This window comes from Octopus sinensis, linkage group LG5, assembly GCF_006345805.1.
Source record: "Octopus sinensis linkage group LG5, ASM634580v1, whole genome shotgun sequence".
NCBI classification, from domain to species: Eukaryota; Metazoa; Mollusca; class Cephalopoda; order Octopoda; family Octopodidae; genus Octopus; species Octopus sinensis.
In genome coordinates, this window is record NC_043001.1 from 81,727,743 (window position 1) to 81,745,242 (window position 17,500).

At 39.0% G+C, this 17,500-nt stretch overlaps 1 protein-coding gene across 3 annotated transcripts in view; it reads right to left on the reverse strand.

Moving 5' to 3' along the window:
- The window catches only part of LOC115211584 (caskin-1), a 377,873-nt gene that overhangs the window by 154,451 nt on the left and 205,922 nt on the right, over positions 1–17,500 (reverse strand). For all 3 annotated transcript variants that reach the window (XM_036502777.1, XM_029780142.2, XM_029780143.2), the window contains one exon: positions 12,662–12,756. In XM_036502777.1, the coding sequence (XP_036358670.1) occupies positions 12,662–12,756 (95 nt within the window). The remainder of the gene's footprint in view (positions 1–12,661; positions 12,757–17,500) is intronic.

Consider the following 17,500-nt stretch of genomic DNA (forward strand, 5'->3'; position numbering starts at 1 on the left):
CCCTTCCTAATGCCAACCACTTTACACTAAAACACAATGTATTGTACCACAGTGTGATCAAGCAATCTGGACACTGAGTAATTGCTGCACAGTGTGATTGGGTATCTAGCAAACCTGGAAAATGAGTAACTGATAAATAGTGTAAATGAGGTTTAGAGCTCAATAGCTGATACACTATAATATGACAGAGGTTTCTAGGAGTCAGTAACTGATATACATTATGACTAGGTACCCAGCAACCAAAAAACTCAATAGCTAATAAAGTGTGACTACAGTACCCAGTAATACAGTGTAACTGGACTGAGGTATCCAGCAGTTTAAAAACCCAGTAGCTGATCGGTATGATTAGAGTACTCAGCAACTGACAGTTTGTGGCAGAGCTATTCAGCAACTAAGGGACTCAGTAATTAGAGTATTATTAAATACAAGAGGGTGCTAAAAAGTTCTTGACTTTGGGTAAAAGAAAATACAGGAGGATCAGCTAATAATAATTTTATTCAACATATTTCCCTCTCAGATTCACACACTTATTGCAGTGGTCCTTCAGTTTTTCGAAGCCCTGCAAAAGAACTCGGAAGGTTGAGCCTTCAACCAGACCTTTTGTGATACCCCTAAAGCCAGGAACTTTTCCGCATTCCCTTGTATTATAAGACTAAGGTACTCAGAAACCTACAGAGTAAGTAACTGAAATACCCATGGGCCTAGGGGCTCAATTTAAAGGGCACCATTCGAGTGTGATCGTTACCGGCGTCGCCTTACTGGCACTTGTGCCCATGCTAGTAGGGTGCCAAGAGCACCATTCGAGTGTGATCATTGCCAGAGCAGCCAACTGGCTTCCATGCCAGTGGCACATAAAAGTGCACCATTTGAGCATGATCGTTACCAACGTTGCCTTACTGGCACCTGTGCTGGTGGCATGTGTAAAAGGATTCGAGCAAGGCTGTTGCCAGTACCGTCTGAGTGGCCTATGTGCCGGTGGCACATAAAAAGCACCCACTAAACTCTTGGAGTGCTTGGCATTAGGAAGGGCATCCAGCTGTAGAAACTCTGCCAAATCAAAATTGGAGACTGGTGCAATCATCTGGTTCGCCAGCCCTCAGTCAAAATCGTCCAACCAATGCTAGCATGGAAAGCAGAAGTTAAACGATGATGATGATGATGATGATATGATGAGGTACCAATTTAGACTCACCAGTGTCAAATGTAATATCAATGGACACAATAAGTGGTACCTAGAAACCAAAAAAATATAATAAAAAGAATGAGGAACTGAACTGCTCAAACTCAGAAGTTGACATGGTAGTAGAAGCGATAGTGAGTGACTGACTGAGATGCCTGGCAGTGTTGGCAATGATGAGCAGCAGAGATGGTGAAGTTGTAGTGTTTGTGTGCATTGGAGATATAAAGATGCCAAGCTGTGGAGATGCTCAGCAGCCAATCAAACAATAGAATTACGATAGCAGCCATTGTCTGTCTTTATGTGTGTGTGTGTGTGTGTGTGTTGGAGAGAGGGAGGGGAGGAGGGAGAAAAATCAAATAAAAATTCCACCAAACAGCTGATGACAAAAGGAACAAAAACAAAGGAAAAAGATAACGTTTGTAATAAAATAAATATATATATATAAAAAAAAAGCAGAACAAAAGCTCTTTGAAAACAATAAGAAAAGCTGGTTGTAGTTAAACCAATAGTTGCATCAAATGTGACATATGAAAGTGGCAATGTTGTTATGGTGGTGGTGTTTGTTTGTTTGTTTGTTGTTGATAAAGTATGGCAGATTTAGCAAAGTGAGACAAGAAACAACAACGAGGACAAGGAAGAACAGGCCGAGGAGGAGGGCACGGAAAACAACGGCAGCAACAATGAAGATGACACTTGCCGACAAAGACGAAGACAATAACAACAACAACAACAACAACAGTAACAACAGCGAAAATGAAAGTGAAATTTAGAACAGAAAGGGAGAAGATAACGTCAAAGTGAAAATAATCAATATTACATTGTAAATAGTGTGTTTCATGTAAAACAGCAGTGACGGTGATAATGGTGGCGGTGGTGGTGGTAGTAGTGGTGGTGGTGGTGGTGGTGGTGGTAGTGGTGGTGGTGGTAGCGATGATGGTGGTTGTGACAGAAATGTATCAGTGGTGATGGAGATGACAATGGTGTTGATAATGATGGTGGTGGTAATAGTGACAACGGTGTTGATGGTAGAGGTAATGATGATGATGGTGGTGGTGGTGGTGATGGATGATGCTTGTGGTGGTTGAATGGCAATGATGATGCTGCCTGATGGTGGTGGAGGCATTTCATTGTTTGTTGTGGATGAGGAAATCTAATTTTTCTTGACAACCATAGCAGACTATTCTCACTGGTTCCAATACAATTTCCGACACACATACACACAAAATATTCATTTTGTCTATGATTATGTTATTATTATTATCATCATTATTATTATTATTATTAACATTATTATTATTGGCTTTTCTTTTTTCTCTTCTATAAAATCTGTTCAACGTAGAAAGAGAGTAAAAAAATAAAAAGAGAGAGACCGAGATGGTGGAAGAGTAGAGTGACAATAGCTGCAGCAGTGTGCGTATGAATGTGTGAGTGTGTATGTATGCGTGAGAGAAAAAGAGAGCAAGAGTGAGGGGCAAACAGACTGGGAGATTCCACTGACCTAGAAAGGGGAGGAGCAGAGAGGAGGCGGGATGGGGTGGGGGGTTGTAATGACAGAGCTCAGAGTCTCCAAGACATAGGGATTTTGTCTTAAAAGCATTCCTGACTAAAAAGTCAGAATGTTTTAAAAATATGTACACATGTACATACACACTCATACAATGATCATAAACACATACACACTAAACAAACAGACAATATAACACACACACACACACCCGCCATATATGTATCTAATGGCACCTTGGTTGTCTTCTACTGTAACCTCAGGTTAACCAATTCCTTCTCAATAGAATTTGGTAGATGGAAACTATATAGAAGCCTATATATATATATATATATATAGCACACACTGACACACAATAAATTAAAAAAACCAAACCTATCATCATCATTTAGTATCTGCTTTCCCTGCTGGCATGGGTTAGATGGTTTGACTGGCAAGCTGGCAGAATCGTTAGCATGTCGGGCGAAATGCTTAGCGGTATTTCGTCTACCACTACATTCTAAGTTCAAATTCCACCGAGGTCGACTTTGCCTTTGATCCTTTTGGGGTCGATAAATTAAGTACCAGTTACGCACTGGGGTTGATGTAATCGACTTAATCCGTTTGTCTGTCCTTGTTTGTCCCCTCCGTGTTTAGCCCCTTTGTGGGTAGTAAAGAAATAGGTTTGACTGGAACTGGTAAGCCAGAGAACTGCACAAGGTTCTAGTCTGATTTGGCATGGTTCCTACAGCCAAATGCCCTTCTTAATGCCAACCACACACACACATATATATATATTCTGTGTGTATCATCATTGTTTAACATCTGTTGACGAAATCAAGCCCAGGATTTATTCTTTGTAAGCCAAGTGCTTATTCTATCAGTCGTTTTTGCCGAACTGCTAGATTACGGGGACATAAACATATCAACATCGGTTGTCAAGTGATGGTGGAGAACAGACAGACACAAATACATATATATATATATATACATACATACATACACAACAAGCTTCTTTCAGTTTCCACCTACTAAATCCACTCATAAGGCTTTGGTCAGCTTGAGCTATAGTAGAAGACGCTTGCCCAAGGTGTCACGCAGTGGACTGAACCTGGAACCATGTGGTTGGGAAGCAAGCTTCTTACCACAAACATGGCTGTGTGGTTAACAAGTTTGCTCAACAACCACATGGTTTCAAGTTCAGTCCCACTGTGCAGCACTGTAGGTTATGATGTATTTTCCACTTTAGCCCCACATTGACCAAAGCTTTGAGTGGATTCAGTAGATGGAAACTGAAAGGCACCCACCACATATATACATGTGTGTGCGTGTGTGGCCTATCTCAAGTATACGCTTTATTCTCAGGTAGGAGAATGAGTAGGCAGTGGGATGTGAGTGGGGAGATGAATTCCAGCAGGATAACATTCTGGGAAGGACTGGGTGTAGTGATTAATACAGGGTCAAATGGTAGAGGGAATGGACACAATGTGAGTGATGGAGGAGGAGAGAGAAGTACTATGGGAATACCTGAGTGGAGGTGGCTAAGTCGTCGGTAATATGAAGGTAAGAGTGAGTGGGATGTGGATAAAACTGGATTCCTTTGGACATGCTGGACTTTATAAAATGAAGTACAGAAAGAACTCCAAAAACACAATAGTGTGATGTGTTTGGAAGTTACTTGTCTAAGAAATAGGAGCTTAGTGGTGCTCATAGGCAGTTTCAGTGGGAGATTTGCATGTCAAACAAGGTCAAAAGCTTTATTGATGCTGAGGACGACAACTTTGCTTCAACAAAATTTCTCAAAAGTGAGGGCTGCCAAAAAATGGGCGACTAAGAAGTGGAGGACATCAATGGATTTTGTTTTACAGAAGCTGTACATTTAAGGTTAAAATAAAAAAAAACAATTATCAATTCAAGGCAATGGATTAGAGTAATGGCTCTCAACCAAGATTTATATGGTCTCTGGGGGCCCATATAAGATTTTTTTTTGGGGGGGGGTCACAAAAGCAAAACAGTTAACTGAGGATCTACAGTAGTTATATTAAGGATCAATGAAAAAAATTTTGCTTTAGATGTATGTATTGCAAGAGAGCTGGGTTTCTTTCTCAAATATTTTATATAGTTCAAACTACACAAGTTAATGTGTGAAAAGCAAAACAGGAATTTTGGAAGAAGAATCTATAAAGGTAGTTTTTAAACATCAAGAGGCAATGGGGTTAGGTAAAATGGTAAACAAAGGGGCCCATAGATAAAAAATGGTTGAGAACCCCTGAGCTAGATTGTGAAAGCCCTAGAACTTTATAACAGGATGCCCTGCGTATAACTGGATATACTTTGCTCATTTCTGGATATCCTCTCTGCCTCTAGATGTAGAGGTACTCTGTTTGCAGTGAGATGCCACTCTTACATGGTTACCCTTCATATGCATATTGGTATTTTAATGTGAAAATGTTCATAATTTTAAAAAAATGAATTAAAAGGACAATAGGAATGCTGTGTTGTGTTTGTTCCAGCTCTCCTTTCTGAGTTCAAATCTCACCATAGCCTGCTTGGGCAGTAGACTTTGTCAGTCACTTAGTGAAATACAAACACCAGGTACCTTGGGTACTTTTAGAAAAGTCCACTCTGTACCAAGTATTCAGGCCAAGTTTTTGATTTGAGGGCATGTTTCTCCCCTAACCCACCCCACTCCTTTTCTCCCACAAGTTTTAGAGGCCGTGGTAAGAATCGTGGGCAACTGCCTTACTCTCCTGAGAAAAAGCTTAAAAAAACCATAAAAAAAAACAAAACAAATGTTGTAAAGAGAGTGTTCTTTTACACTGTTTCAGTCATCTTACTGTGGCCATGCTGGAGCACTGCGTTAAAGGGTTTTAGTCAAAGAAATCAACCCAAGGGTTTATTCTTTGTAAGCCTGGTACTCATTCTATTAGTCTCTTTTGCTGAACTGCTAAGTTACAGGGACATAAACATACCAACATCAGTTGTCAAACAATGGTGGGGTGGGGTGGGGCAGAAACAGACACAAAGACACACATAAATATACTCAGAAACACACACAGACAATAGGCTTCTTTCAGTTTCTGTCTACCAAATCCACTCACAAGACTTTAGTCGGCCCAAGGCAATATTGCCCAAAGTGCGATGCCCACGAACTGAACCTGGAACTATGTGGTTGGGAGCAAACTTCTTACCACACAGTCATGCCTGCACCTATTTACATATGTCTATAAGAGAAAGAGAGATAGCATGAGAAAGACAGAGGGAGAGACAGATAATGTCAGAGAGAGAGAGAGAGAGAGAGAAGGCATCAGATTCTTGTTCTCCCCATGGCATACAAACTTATCTAGACTCATGAACTTTACTCTCAGCTTTGTCAAGACAGACGGGGTGGTGGAGAGAATGAGGGCCGGGAGTGGGTTCACTGTTCATGTCTTGGCAACTTAGCATTTCTGTAGGCCTTCTGAGACTGATGAGGTTAATATAGTGTGTGTATGTGTGTGTTTGTGAGTGAGTGAGTACAATTCTTATTTATGTAAAGAAGTGCATTCACATAGACATATATAAATGAATTACATGTTTGTACATGTGAAAGAGCATGCATGTACATGAGATTATAAGATATATATATATATATATATATATATATATATATATATATATATATATATATATACATACACACACATGTGTATGCATGCACGTGCATGAATGTGTGTAAGGGCAAACACATTATCATCATCATTTAATGACCATCTATGTTGACATAGGTTGAATGGTGCAACAAGACTACTGTCTAGTTGGTGGACTTTAGCTCCCTCCCACACACATGAGTACGTGTATCTGATGTATATGCAGTTAAGAAGAACCAAGTGTAAATATTCATTTATCCCGATGTTTGCATATACACACTGGTGAAAGTAATATAAATACACATGAAAAAAAAAACACGTTTCCTTTTCATCATCATCATCGTTTTACGTCCGTTTTCCATGCTTGCACGGGTTGGACGGTTCGACCGGGGTCTGGGAAGCCAGAAGGCTGCACCAGGCTCCAGTCTGATCTGGCAGTGTTTCTACAGCTGGATGCCCTTCCTAATGCCAACCACTCCGTGAGTGTAGTGGGTGCTTTTTACGTGCCACCAGCACAGGTGCCAGGGGAGTCTGGCAGTGGCCACGATTGGTTGGTGCTCTTTACGTGCCACAGCACAGAAGCCAGTCAAGGCGGCGCTGCCATCGGCCACGTTCGGATGGTGCTTTTTACATGCCACTGGCACAGAAGCCAGCTAAGTCAAGTCAATGTATATTAGATATATGTATATAGTTTCACTTATGTGTATATGGACACAACCACACACATATTAACACAAGCATGAATATACATACATAGTTTGGTAGAACAAACAGAACAGATAAAAATCCATACACAAGCACACACATATATATATATATATATATATATATGGACGGTTTGACTGAGGACTGGCAAGCCAGGAGGCTGCACCAGGTTCCAATCTGATCTGGCAAAGTTTCTACAGCTGGATGCCCTTCTTAGTGCCAACCACTCCGAGAACATAGTCGGTGCTTTTTACATGCCATATATATACCCCATCATCACAATCATTATTTAACATCCATGTTCCATGCTGGAATGGGTTGGATGGTATGACAAGAACATGTCTAGCCCTGAGGAATGTTACCTTGTTTGGAAACATGTGAGGGTGACAGGAAGAACACCCTTATATGTCAGTCCATCACAAGGTTACCCATTTACAACTGAGTGGCCTGAGGCAACTGGAATTAGTGTTTGCTCAAGAACACAACACACAGCAAGTCTGGGAACTGAAACTATGATCTTGCGATCATGAGTGCAACACTCTAACCGCTAGGCCATGTGACTTCACAATGATTTTAATGTCTCAGAGGGTGCATACACAATCATCAGTGGAGATATTTTACTAAAATACTAAAACATCAATGACTAACAAGTGACTTGATGGAAGCCTACAGGGTTATCTACCCTCTTTCTAACAACAATTTTGATCATATTTTGGAAATCAATATCTCTGTCATATGCAAAGCAGCAATCTGGAACAATCACTAGCAGGTTGAACAAAATGCTTTGCAGTTTTTCATGTCTTTACATTTCTGAATTCAAATTCCACCGAAATTGACTTTGCCTTTCATCCTTTTGGGATTGATAAAATAAGTAACAGTTGAATACTGGGGGGTTAATGTAATCGACTTACTCCTCCCTTGGAATTGCTGGCCTTGCACCTATAGCAGAAAGAATTGTTGTTGTTGCTGTTTGTTTGTTTGTTTGTTGAGTGAAGCGGCCTTCGTCCCATTAGTGTGAGAAGTCTGAAACATGGTCCTTTGCTATTCGTAAGACCCACAGAAGAGAAAGCAGGTCAACCCCCAACACCGAGAGCATCGATGGATGGATGAATGCGCATCCAGGCTCAGCGGTTGCGTAGGAATTCGGGGACAAGAAACAGGAAGAAAGAGTGAGAGAAAGTTGGAGCAAAAGAGTACAACAGGGGTCGCTACCACCCCCTGCTGGAGCCTCATGGAGCTTTAGGTGTTTTCGCTCTATAAACACACATAACGCTCGGTCTGGGAATCGAAACCGCGATACTCCAACCTCGAGTCCACTGCCCTAACCACTGGGCCATTGCGTCTCCACTTGTTGTTGCTGTTGTGATTGTGGCTAGCAGCAGCTTAAGAGACAAAGCAGTGAACTAGAACAATCGTTACAGTGTAGGGTGGTTTGTCTGTCTTTACATTCTGAGTTCAAATTCCACCATGGTCGACTTTGTTTCTCAACTTTTCAAGTTCTATAGAATGAACAACAGTTGAGCATTGGGGCCAAAGTAATCAACTCCCCCCCACCACCAAAAAATTTCAGGCTTTGTGCCTATAATAGAAAAGAATACCTCTACCACTTGAGGGCACTCTTATAAAATCGAAAAGCAATGTAGTACTCATAACTTTTAGAAACATTTTCCCCCCATGTTCAGAATTATCAAAGCATGCAATAAACTACCCCACGTCAGTAATTAGTGATCAAAACACTGCACCCTTCAAAATTTCCATGCTCCCTGAAATTCACCAAGATTACTCTTGGCGTACCTCTGCACCCATTCCTTTTTTACTTTTTTTTTTTTTTTTTTCACTGACCACTTTTCTGTCTTCATGTCTTTTATCCTGTCTGCTACATACGTACTTTTGGCAAGCATTGCAGTCTGCCTTTATTTGACTTATAGCTGTTTTCTGACCCCGCCCTTTTACATTTTCCTAACAGGTTGTAGTGCACCTAAGCACAGTATACAATAAGCTTTTTACTACTACTACATATATATGTTGTGTGTGTGTGTGTGTATATATATATATATATATATATATATATATATACACACATACATACATCATTATTTATTCATACCTTGACATCACCACATATATTTGATAGACACACACACATCACTATATATATATATATATCAAGGGGGAGAGAGAGAGCGAGAGAGAGAGGTATGTTATGTACATAAATACACATACATTTCCCCATTAGTCACCAACTACCAACCTCACCACCAAAAAAAACACAAAAGACACTCATCTGTTCTTTGTTTTAAACATAATGGAAGATGTTTTAAAACTTCCTTGTTCATCACCATTGTTGTCCATGACAACTGTAGCAGTAGCGGTGGTGGAGGAGTGGTAGAAGTTATGGCAATGGTGGAAGTAGTTGTAGTGGTGACTGCAGCATTAGTAGTATTATCATCATCATCATCATCATATGTAGCATGAGACAAAACCTATATATATATATACACATACATACACACACATACATACATACATACACACATACATTATACACACACACTAACAGCATATATTCACACAAGAACAAACACATATATACACAACAGTCAACACACACCAGTGAACAAATGTACCAGTAAATATACACATTAGTGAAAAGACATACACATACATACATAATATGTGTGTGTGTGTGTGTGTATATATATATATATATATATATATACCAGCAAACACACACATATACACACAGAGAGTATCCAGGTGTAACATGAACATTAATTAATAGAAAATTTTTACCAAATTGATTGCAGAGGCATAGTGTAAGCAGAGCTCTAGGGAGGATATCTAGGGATCAGATTAAGGGTGAGATTGGTTAAGGGATGGGAAGGAAGTTGGAAAGGAAGATGGTTGGTGGGATCTGTGGAAATTTGGGAAGATATCGAAAATACTTTATACACACAGAAACACACACATATATATAGCAAGAGAGAGAGAGAGACACACACACACACACACACACACACAACACACACAATCATGTAGCTAACATTCCATTCATGTCAGATCCTATCATCTTAAAAGCTTTTACTGGCACAGTGTGTGAGTGTGTGTGGTCTCAACTTTCACACACTGTAAACACATCTAGTGTACATGAGACAATAAGGTAGTGGTCTACATGATAGCACGACCTGGTAGAAATAGGAACCAAATCTTCCTCACATCATACTGTTTTTTAAAAAAACAAAAATAAAAACGAGCATATTGGATAATATTGTCGTCTTTGATTCCTTGCCCAAAAGCATAAAAGACAGGATGGTCATAGCTGGAAAATCTTTGATCATATAAAGAGATAAAAATGTTGCCCTTTTTCAAGACTAGCCAGTCTCATGGGCCCAGTTTCCTGGTTTCTGTGGCGTATGTGTTCCCCCCAGCTGGATGGGATGCCAGTTCATCGCAGCCTTACTCAAGAAACAGGAAGTGAGAGTGAGAGAAGGCTGTGGCGAAAGAGTACAACAGGAGTCGCCACCACCCCCTGCCGTAGCCTCGTGGAGCTTTTAGGTGTTTTCGCTCAATAAACACATACAACGCCCGGTCTGGAAATCGAAACCGCGAGTCTGCTGCCCTAACCACTGGGCCATAGCACCTCCACCATATAAAGAGAACGTATTGAATATTGTCTTAGATTCCTTGCACAAAAGCAAAAAAGACAGGGCAGTCATAGCTAGAATATCTAGGACCGTGTATCTTTTTAATCAGGGTGGTCTTGAACAAAACAACTAAATTTATGTATACACAGACAAAGGAACCTCATATGTAAAGCTGTGTACATGTTCGTACACATTTACTGTATTCTATTAACATGTGCATTAGCTGCAAAGATAATATGATTATGTTAAATGCTTTCAATACCACATTTCTGTTGAAATACACCATGTCTGTTTCAATTACTTTCGAAAATAATGAAGAATTTAGTAAAACAACTTTGTTTTTATTCACGTTGGTGTCTGGAATATAAATTAGCATAAAATTTGGATGGAAGGCTTTTAATTTAGATTAATTTTGAAACAGGAAGTTTTTATCATAGAACCAAGAGTGGTTTCTAGTTGGTTGATATCAAAGGGTTAATTATGTGTTACAGAATACACCCAGTTGCGTGTATATGTGATATCATTGTATATACGTGTGTGTGTATGAGTAATAGCTGGGTTTTCCATAAAAGAACTTTGTCTGGAATCTGTCCTGGAGAGGAACTTTTCTATGAGTGACACATAGTTGACTCTGAGCAATAGAAACCTTTCAATTAAGTATTCTTTTATTTTTTGTCTCAGCTATTTGACTGTGGCCATGCTGGAGCAACGCCTTTAGTTGAGCAAATTGACCCCAGGATTTATTCTTTGTAAGCCTAGTACTTATTCTATTGGTCTCTTTTGCTGAACTGCTAAGTTATGAGGATGTAAACACATCAGCATCAGTTGTCAACGATGGTGGGGGGGACAAATACAGACACACACACACACACACATATATATATATATATATATATATATATATATATATCATCATCATCATCGTTTAACGTCCTCTTTCCATGCTAGCATGGGTTGGACGGTTCAACTGGGGTCTGGCAAGCCCGAAGGCTGCACCAGGCGAGTCAGATCTGGCAGTGTTTCTACAGCTGGATGCCCTTCCTAACGCCAACCACTCCGAGAGTGTAGTGGGTGATTTTATGTGCCACCGACACAGGTGCCAGACGGGCTTCTTTCAGTTTCCATCTACCAAATCCACTCACAAGGCTTTGGTCATCCCAAGGCTATAGTAGAAGACTCTTGCCCAAAGTGCAATGCAGTGGGACTGAATCTGGAGCCATGTGGTTGGGAAGCAAGCTTCTTACCACACACCCACTCCTGTGCTTTTAATATATACATATATGACAGGCTTCTCTCAGTTCCCATTGACCAAATCCACACACAAGGCTTTGGTTGCCCGAGCTAGAGTAGAAAACACTTGCCCAAGGTGCCACACAGTGGGGCTGAACCTGGAACCATGTGGTTGGTAAGCAAGCTACTTACTCCACAGCCACTCCTGATGTATATATATCTTCTATTTTTACTAATTTCAGTTCCTGGACTCTGGCCATGCTGGGGCATTGTCTTGAATATTTTTTTTAGTTAAATTGCCTCTTGTACTTATCTGTGTTTTTAAGCCTGGTACTTATTCTATCACTTTCTTTGGCCAAACCACAGTTATGGGGATGTAAACAAACCAACACTGATTATCAAGTGGTGATGAGGGACAAACAAAAAGACACACACACACATACACAAACATGTGCTTATTCATCTTACGTCTACCAAACCCACTCACAAAGCTTTGGGCTTTGCAGGGCTAAAGAAGACACTTGCTCAAGATGCCATGCAGTAAGGACTGAACCCTAGATCATATGGTTGGGAAGCAAATCTCTTAACAACACAGTCATACCCGTACCTAATTACTGCATCACCTGCAACACACGCATACTGGATAATGGGATACAAGACAATAGCCTATGTTTGAATAAAATACATGTAGGTTACAGTTGGAACACATTTGATTGCACCGGATCACGGATTATGATAGACCTGGGACTACAGAACAACATTAGGAAACCCCTAAAATATGTGAGCTTACCTTAATATATTCCCCTTCCTTGAAAGCAAGTCCATGGATGTCATACTGGTTTGAGTGTTCTTTAATGGCACGAGCCTTCACAGCAAAACTTGCTTCTGTAAAACAACAAAAATAAAGAATGCATGAGTTACTGGACAGCTTAAGATTTGGGGGGTCAGTAAAATTTGAGGGTGTAACTCCTGGAGATGAAAGTTGTAAAGATTGGCAGAATTGGTATTAACACTGTATGGAGCAAATAGATGTAATTTGTTGTCCAGTTTCACAACACAGCCTGAAGAACATAACACATTGTTGGTCTGAGAATTGAAACCACAATCTTGTAATCATGAGTGTAACGCTCAAATTACTAAGCCACATGTCTTCAACATATAAATATACATCATCATTTAATGTCCACTTTTCCATGATTTTGTAGGTTAGATACAATTCACTGAGACAGATTTTTACAGCCAGATGCTTTTCCTGTCACTAACCCTCACCTATTTTGAAGCAAAGTAATATTTCCATTGGCCTTTTCAAAATATGAACAGCAAAATGGCTGGACAGGTTTTCTGAAAAGTCTGCATAATGAACAGAAGGAGCTGTATACTAGATAGCTGAGACTGTATAATGGATAGAAGAGACAGTATGATAGATAAGAGAGCCTGTATGATGGATAGGAGAGGCTGTGTGTTGGAGAGAAGAGGCTGTATAATGGAGAGAAGAGGCTGTATAATGAGCAGAAGGAGCTGTATACAAGATAGTTGAGGCTGTATAATGGATAGGAGAGGCTGTATGATGGATAGGAGAGAATGTATGATGGATAGGAGAGAATGTATGATGGATAGGAGAGAATGTATGATGGATAGGAGAGATTGTATGATGGATAGGAGAGAATGTATGATGGATAGGAGAGATTGTATGATGGATAGGAGAGAATGTATGATGGATAGGAGAGATTGTATGATGGATAGGAGAGACTGTATGATGGATAGGAGAGATTGTATGATGGATAGGAGAGAATGTATGATGGATAGGAGAGATTGTATGATGGATAGGAGAGACTGTATGATGGATAGGAGAGACTGTATGATGGATAGGAGAGGCTGTATGATGGATAGGAGAGACTGTATGATGGATAGGAGAGGCTGTATGATGGCTAGGAGAGGCTGTATGAACGATAGGAGAGGCTGTATGATGGATAGTAGAGGCTGTATGATGGATAGGAGAGGTAGTATAATAGACAGAAGAGGCTGTATAATAGATAGAAAATACCATATAATGGAGAGAAGAAGCTGTATAATGGAGAAAAGAGGCTGTATAAGGGGGAAAAGGGGTTGTATAATGGGTAGGAGAAGGCATATAATGGATAGAAAAAGGTTGATTAATGTACAGCAAAAACTGCATAAGGGATAAGAGATGGCTGTATAATGCATCAAATCAAGTTGTATAAAAAAAAACACTGCTGTATAATACATAGAGGAGGCAATATAATGGACAGGAAAAACCTCCATTATCAACAGAGAATGATGTATAAAAGATATAGAAGGATGCTATATAATGAACAAAGAAAGCTTTATTAGAGACAGAAATAGAAAATGCTGTATAACTATATGCTTGCTATGTACACATTTTGAATTTCTAACAACAACAACACACACTTATTTCAGTCATTTGACTGTGGCCAGGCTGGGGCACTGCCTTGAAATATATATACACACATTCATAAATATTAGTTCACTCCTTATAATGATTACTGACAGGGGTTTACATACTGTATTTCCATATCTGTACATTTGAGTTGAAATAATATACATGCATATATAGTCATTTATATTATATGAGTATATCTGCACACACACACACATATTTGTGCAATTGAATACTCACTGACAGATACACAAGCTTATGTAGTTTTAAAGATGAATTATTAACAGATACTTATTTCTATCAGTATACACACACACATATATATATATAATATATATATATATATATATATATATATATATGTACCACATTAAATTCAGAGAGCAAACGGTGAAGTCATGTTTTAGGTGAAGAAAGATGAGAAAAGAGAAAGGTGAGAGAGAGAGAGAGGGAGAGTGAAAATAAGAGTGGAACAAAGAAAGATAAGAAGGAGAGATAGAAGTAGGTAAGAAAAGGAAGAATATAAAGAAACTAGAGCAGGGATGGGAGAGTGTGGGGTACAGTGGTTCAATGTCTAGGTTAGCAATAACTTATGATGGTGGGGGTGGTGGTGGTAATATTAATGAATGGTGGTGGAGGTGATGATGAGGATGATGTAGGTTGTGATGGTGGTGGTGGTGATGATGAAAATGGTGATGACAACGATAATGCTGGTGGTGGTGGTGATGGTGGTTATATTAATGAATAGTGGTGGAGGTGGTGATGATTCTGATGAGGACGATGTAGGTTGTGATGGTGGTGGTGGGGTGAAGATGATGATGTTGATGATGGTGGTGGTGATGGTAGTGAAGATGACGACGATGATAATGATGGTGGTGATGACGATGATAATGGTTGTGGTGATGAAGACAACGATGGTAGTGGTGATGACGAAGAAGATAATAATGGTGGTAATGATGATGATGATAATGGTGATGAAAATGACGATGATGATTATGGTGGTGATAATGATGATGATTAGTTTTGGTCACTTCTGCATTAATTATAGCACCTATAATCACCGAGATAATCAATTAAACAATATCACGGTGGTGGTGGTGGTTTGGATGGTGGTGTTGCAGAGGTAATGGCAGTGCTGTGGTCATAACAGTATTGCAGTGAAAGTGTTATGGTGGTAGTGCTGTGATATTATTAGATTTTAATACAATGGTGTTGCTGTTCAACCCTAAGTAGCCTCTGCTTGAGCAGGCCTAAGTTTTAACAAATACAACCATGGCCACCCTGTCTTTCTGTTGTGTTGGCACTAGTTGTAGTAGTAATGGTGCTTGCTGCTGCAGTAGTAACGGTGGTAATGGTGGTGGTGGTGGAAGAAGTAGTAGTGATGGTGCTGGTAATGCTGCTTCTGCAATGGTCAGGTGGTTGTATAGGTGGTGATAATGCATGTCGGTGAACCTAAAATTAATCTGATTCCAGGTGGAGGAAACACTGGTCCCCGAGAGACCAGGCTTGGTAAGATACTCATGGTAGAGATGGGGGTGGAATATGTGGGTAACAAGAGAAAAACAAAGTGAGAGATGAAAGGAGTGTATGTACAGGTGTGTTTGTCTGTGTGTGTATACATATATACATATTAGAAGAAATGAGGTACTCAGAAATTTGGATGGCCTAATATTTACAGATATTTATTAGTATGTTACATGTTTTTATAAATTATATATCATATATTAGTGCTTTTGTCCACTCTAGTGGAGTTGTCAAACTGAACTTTTGCAGGAATTTTGTCTCTTTTTATAGTATTATTTAGTGTATTATATATATACATATATATAATTAAGGGTACCTTGCCAGAAAATATAAAAGAATATATATATTCTTTTATATTTTCTGGCATGGTACCTTAATTATATATATGTATATATATAATACACTAAATAATACTATATATGTATGTATGTATGTATGTATGTATATATAGCAAAAATTTAGATTCTGATGAACATGGTACTTAGGTTGAGGCACCAGAATTTAGTACGGTATTATCCATACAATTTCAAAATAAGGTGATTAAAATGAAAATAAGCAACAAGGATATCCGAGGTAATGCAGCATTACTTCTGGATATCCATGTTGCATATTTTGATATATATATATATATAATATATATATATATATATATATATATATTAATATATATATAGATATATATTTCTGTTACCTTTTCCTTGATTCAGTCATTAGACTGCAGCCATGCTGGAGCACTGCCTTGAAGAATTTTAGCTAAACGAATTGACCCCGATACTTACTCTTTTGTCTTGTTTGCCGAAGAGCTAAGTTATAGGGACATAAACACACCAACATCAGTGGTCTAGCAGTGGTGGGAGACAAACAGACACAAAGACACACACAACAGACCTCTTTCAGTTTCTGTTCACCAAATACACAACCCAAGCATATAGTAGAAGACACTTAACCAAGGTGCCATGCAGTGGGACAGAACCCAGAACCATGTGGTTGAGAAGGAAACTTACCATAGCCATGCCTGCATCTATCTATCTCTCTCTCTCTCTATCTATCTATATATATATATATTAGAAAAAATGAGGTAATCAGATCGGATGGTTCATATTTATAGATATTTATTCATATATTACATTTTTACATATATATATCTATCATATCATTCAGATCATATCATTCGGATTATTAGCGCTTTCTCCCAGAAAGCGCTAATAATCCGAATGATATGATAGATATATATATGTAAAAAATGTAATATATAAATAAATATCTATAAATATAAACCATCCGATCTGATTACCTCATTTTTTCTAATATATAATACCGTACATCATCTCCAAACCTTCCAATATATATATATATATATATATATATATTACTATATAATATATATATCTAATATAAAGGCACAGAAGTGGTTGTGTGGCAAGTAGCTTGCTTAAGAACCACATGGTTCCAGGTTCAGTCACACTGTGTGGCATCTTTGGCAAGTTTCTTCTACTATAGCCTCAGGCCAACCAAAGCCTTGTGCGTGGATTTCGTAGACGGAAACTGAAAGAAGCCCATCGTGTGTATGTATATATATATATATATATATATATATATATATAAATATATAAATACACACACATGTTTGTGTGTCTGTGTTTGTACCCCCCACCACCACCATCGCTTTACAAGCAATGTTGGTGT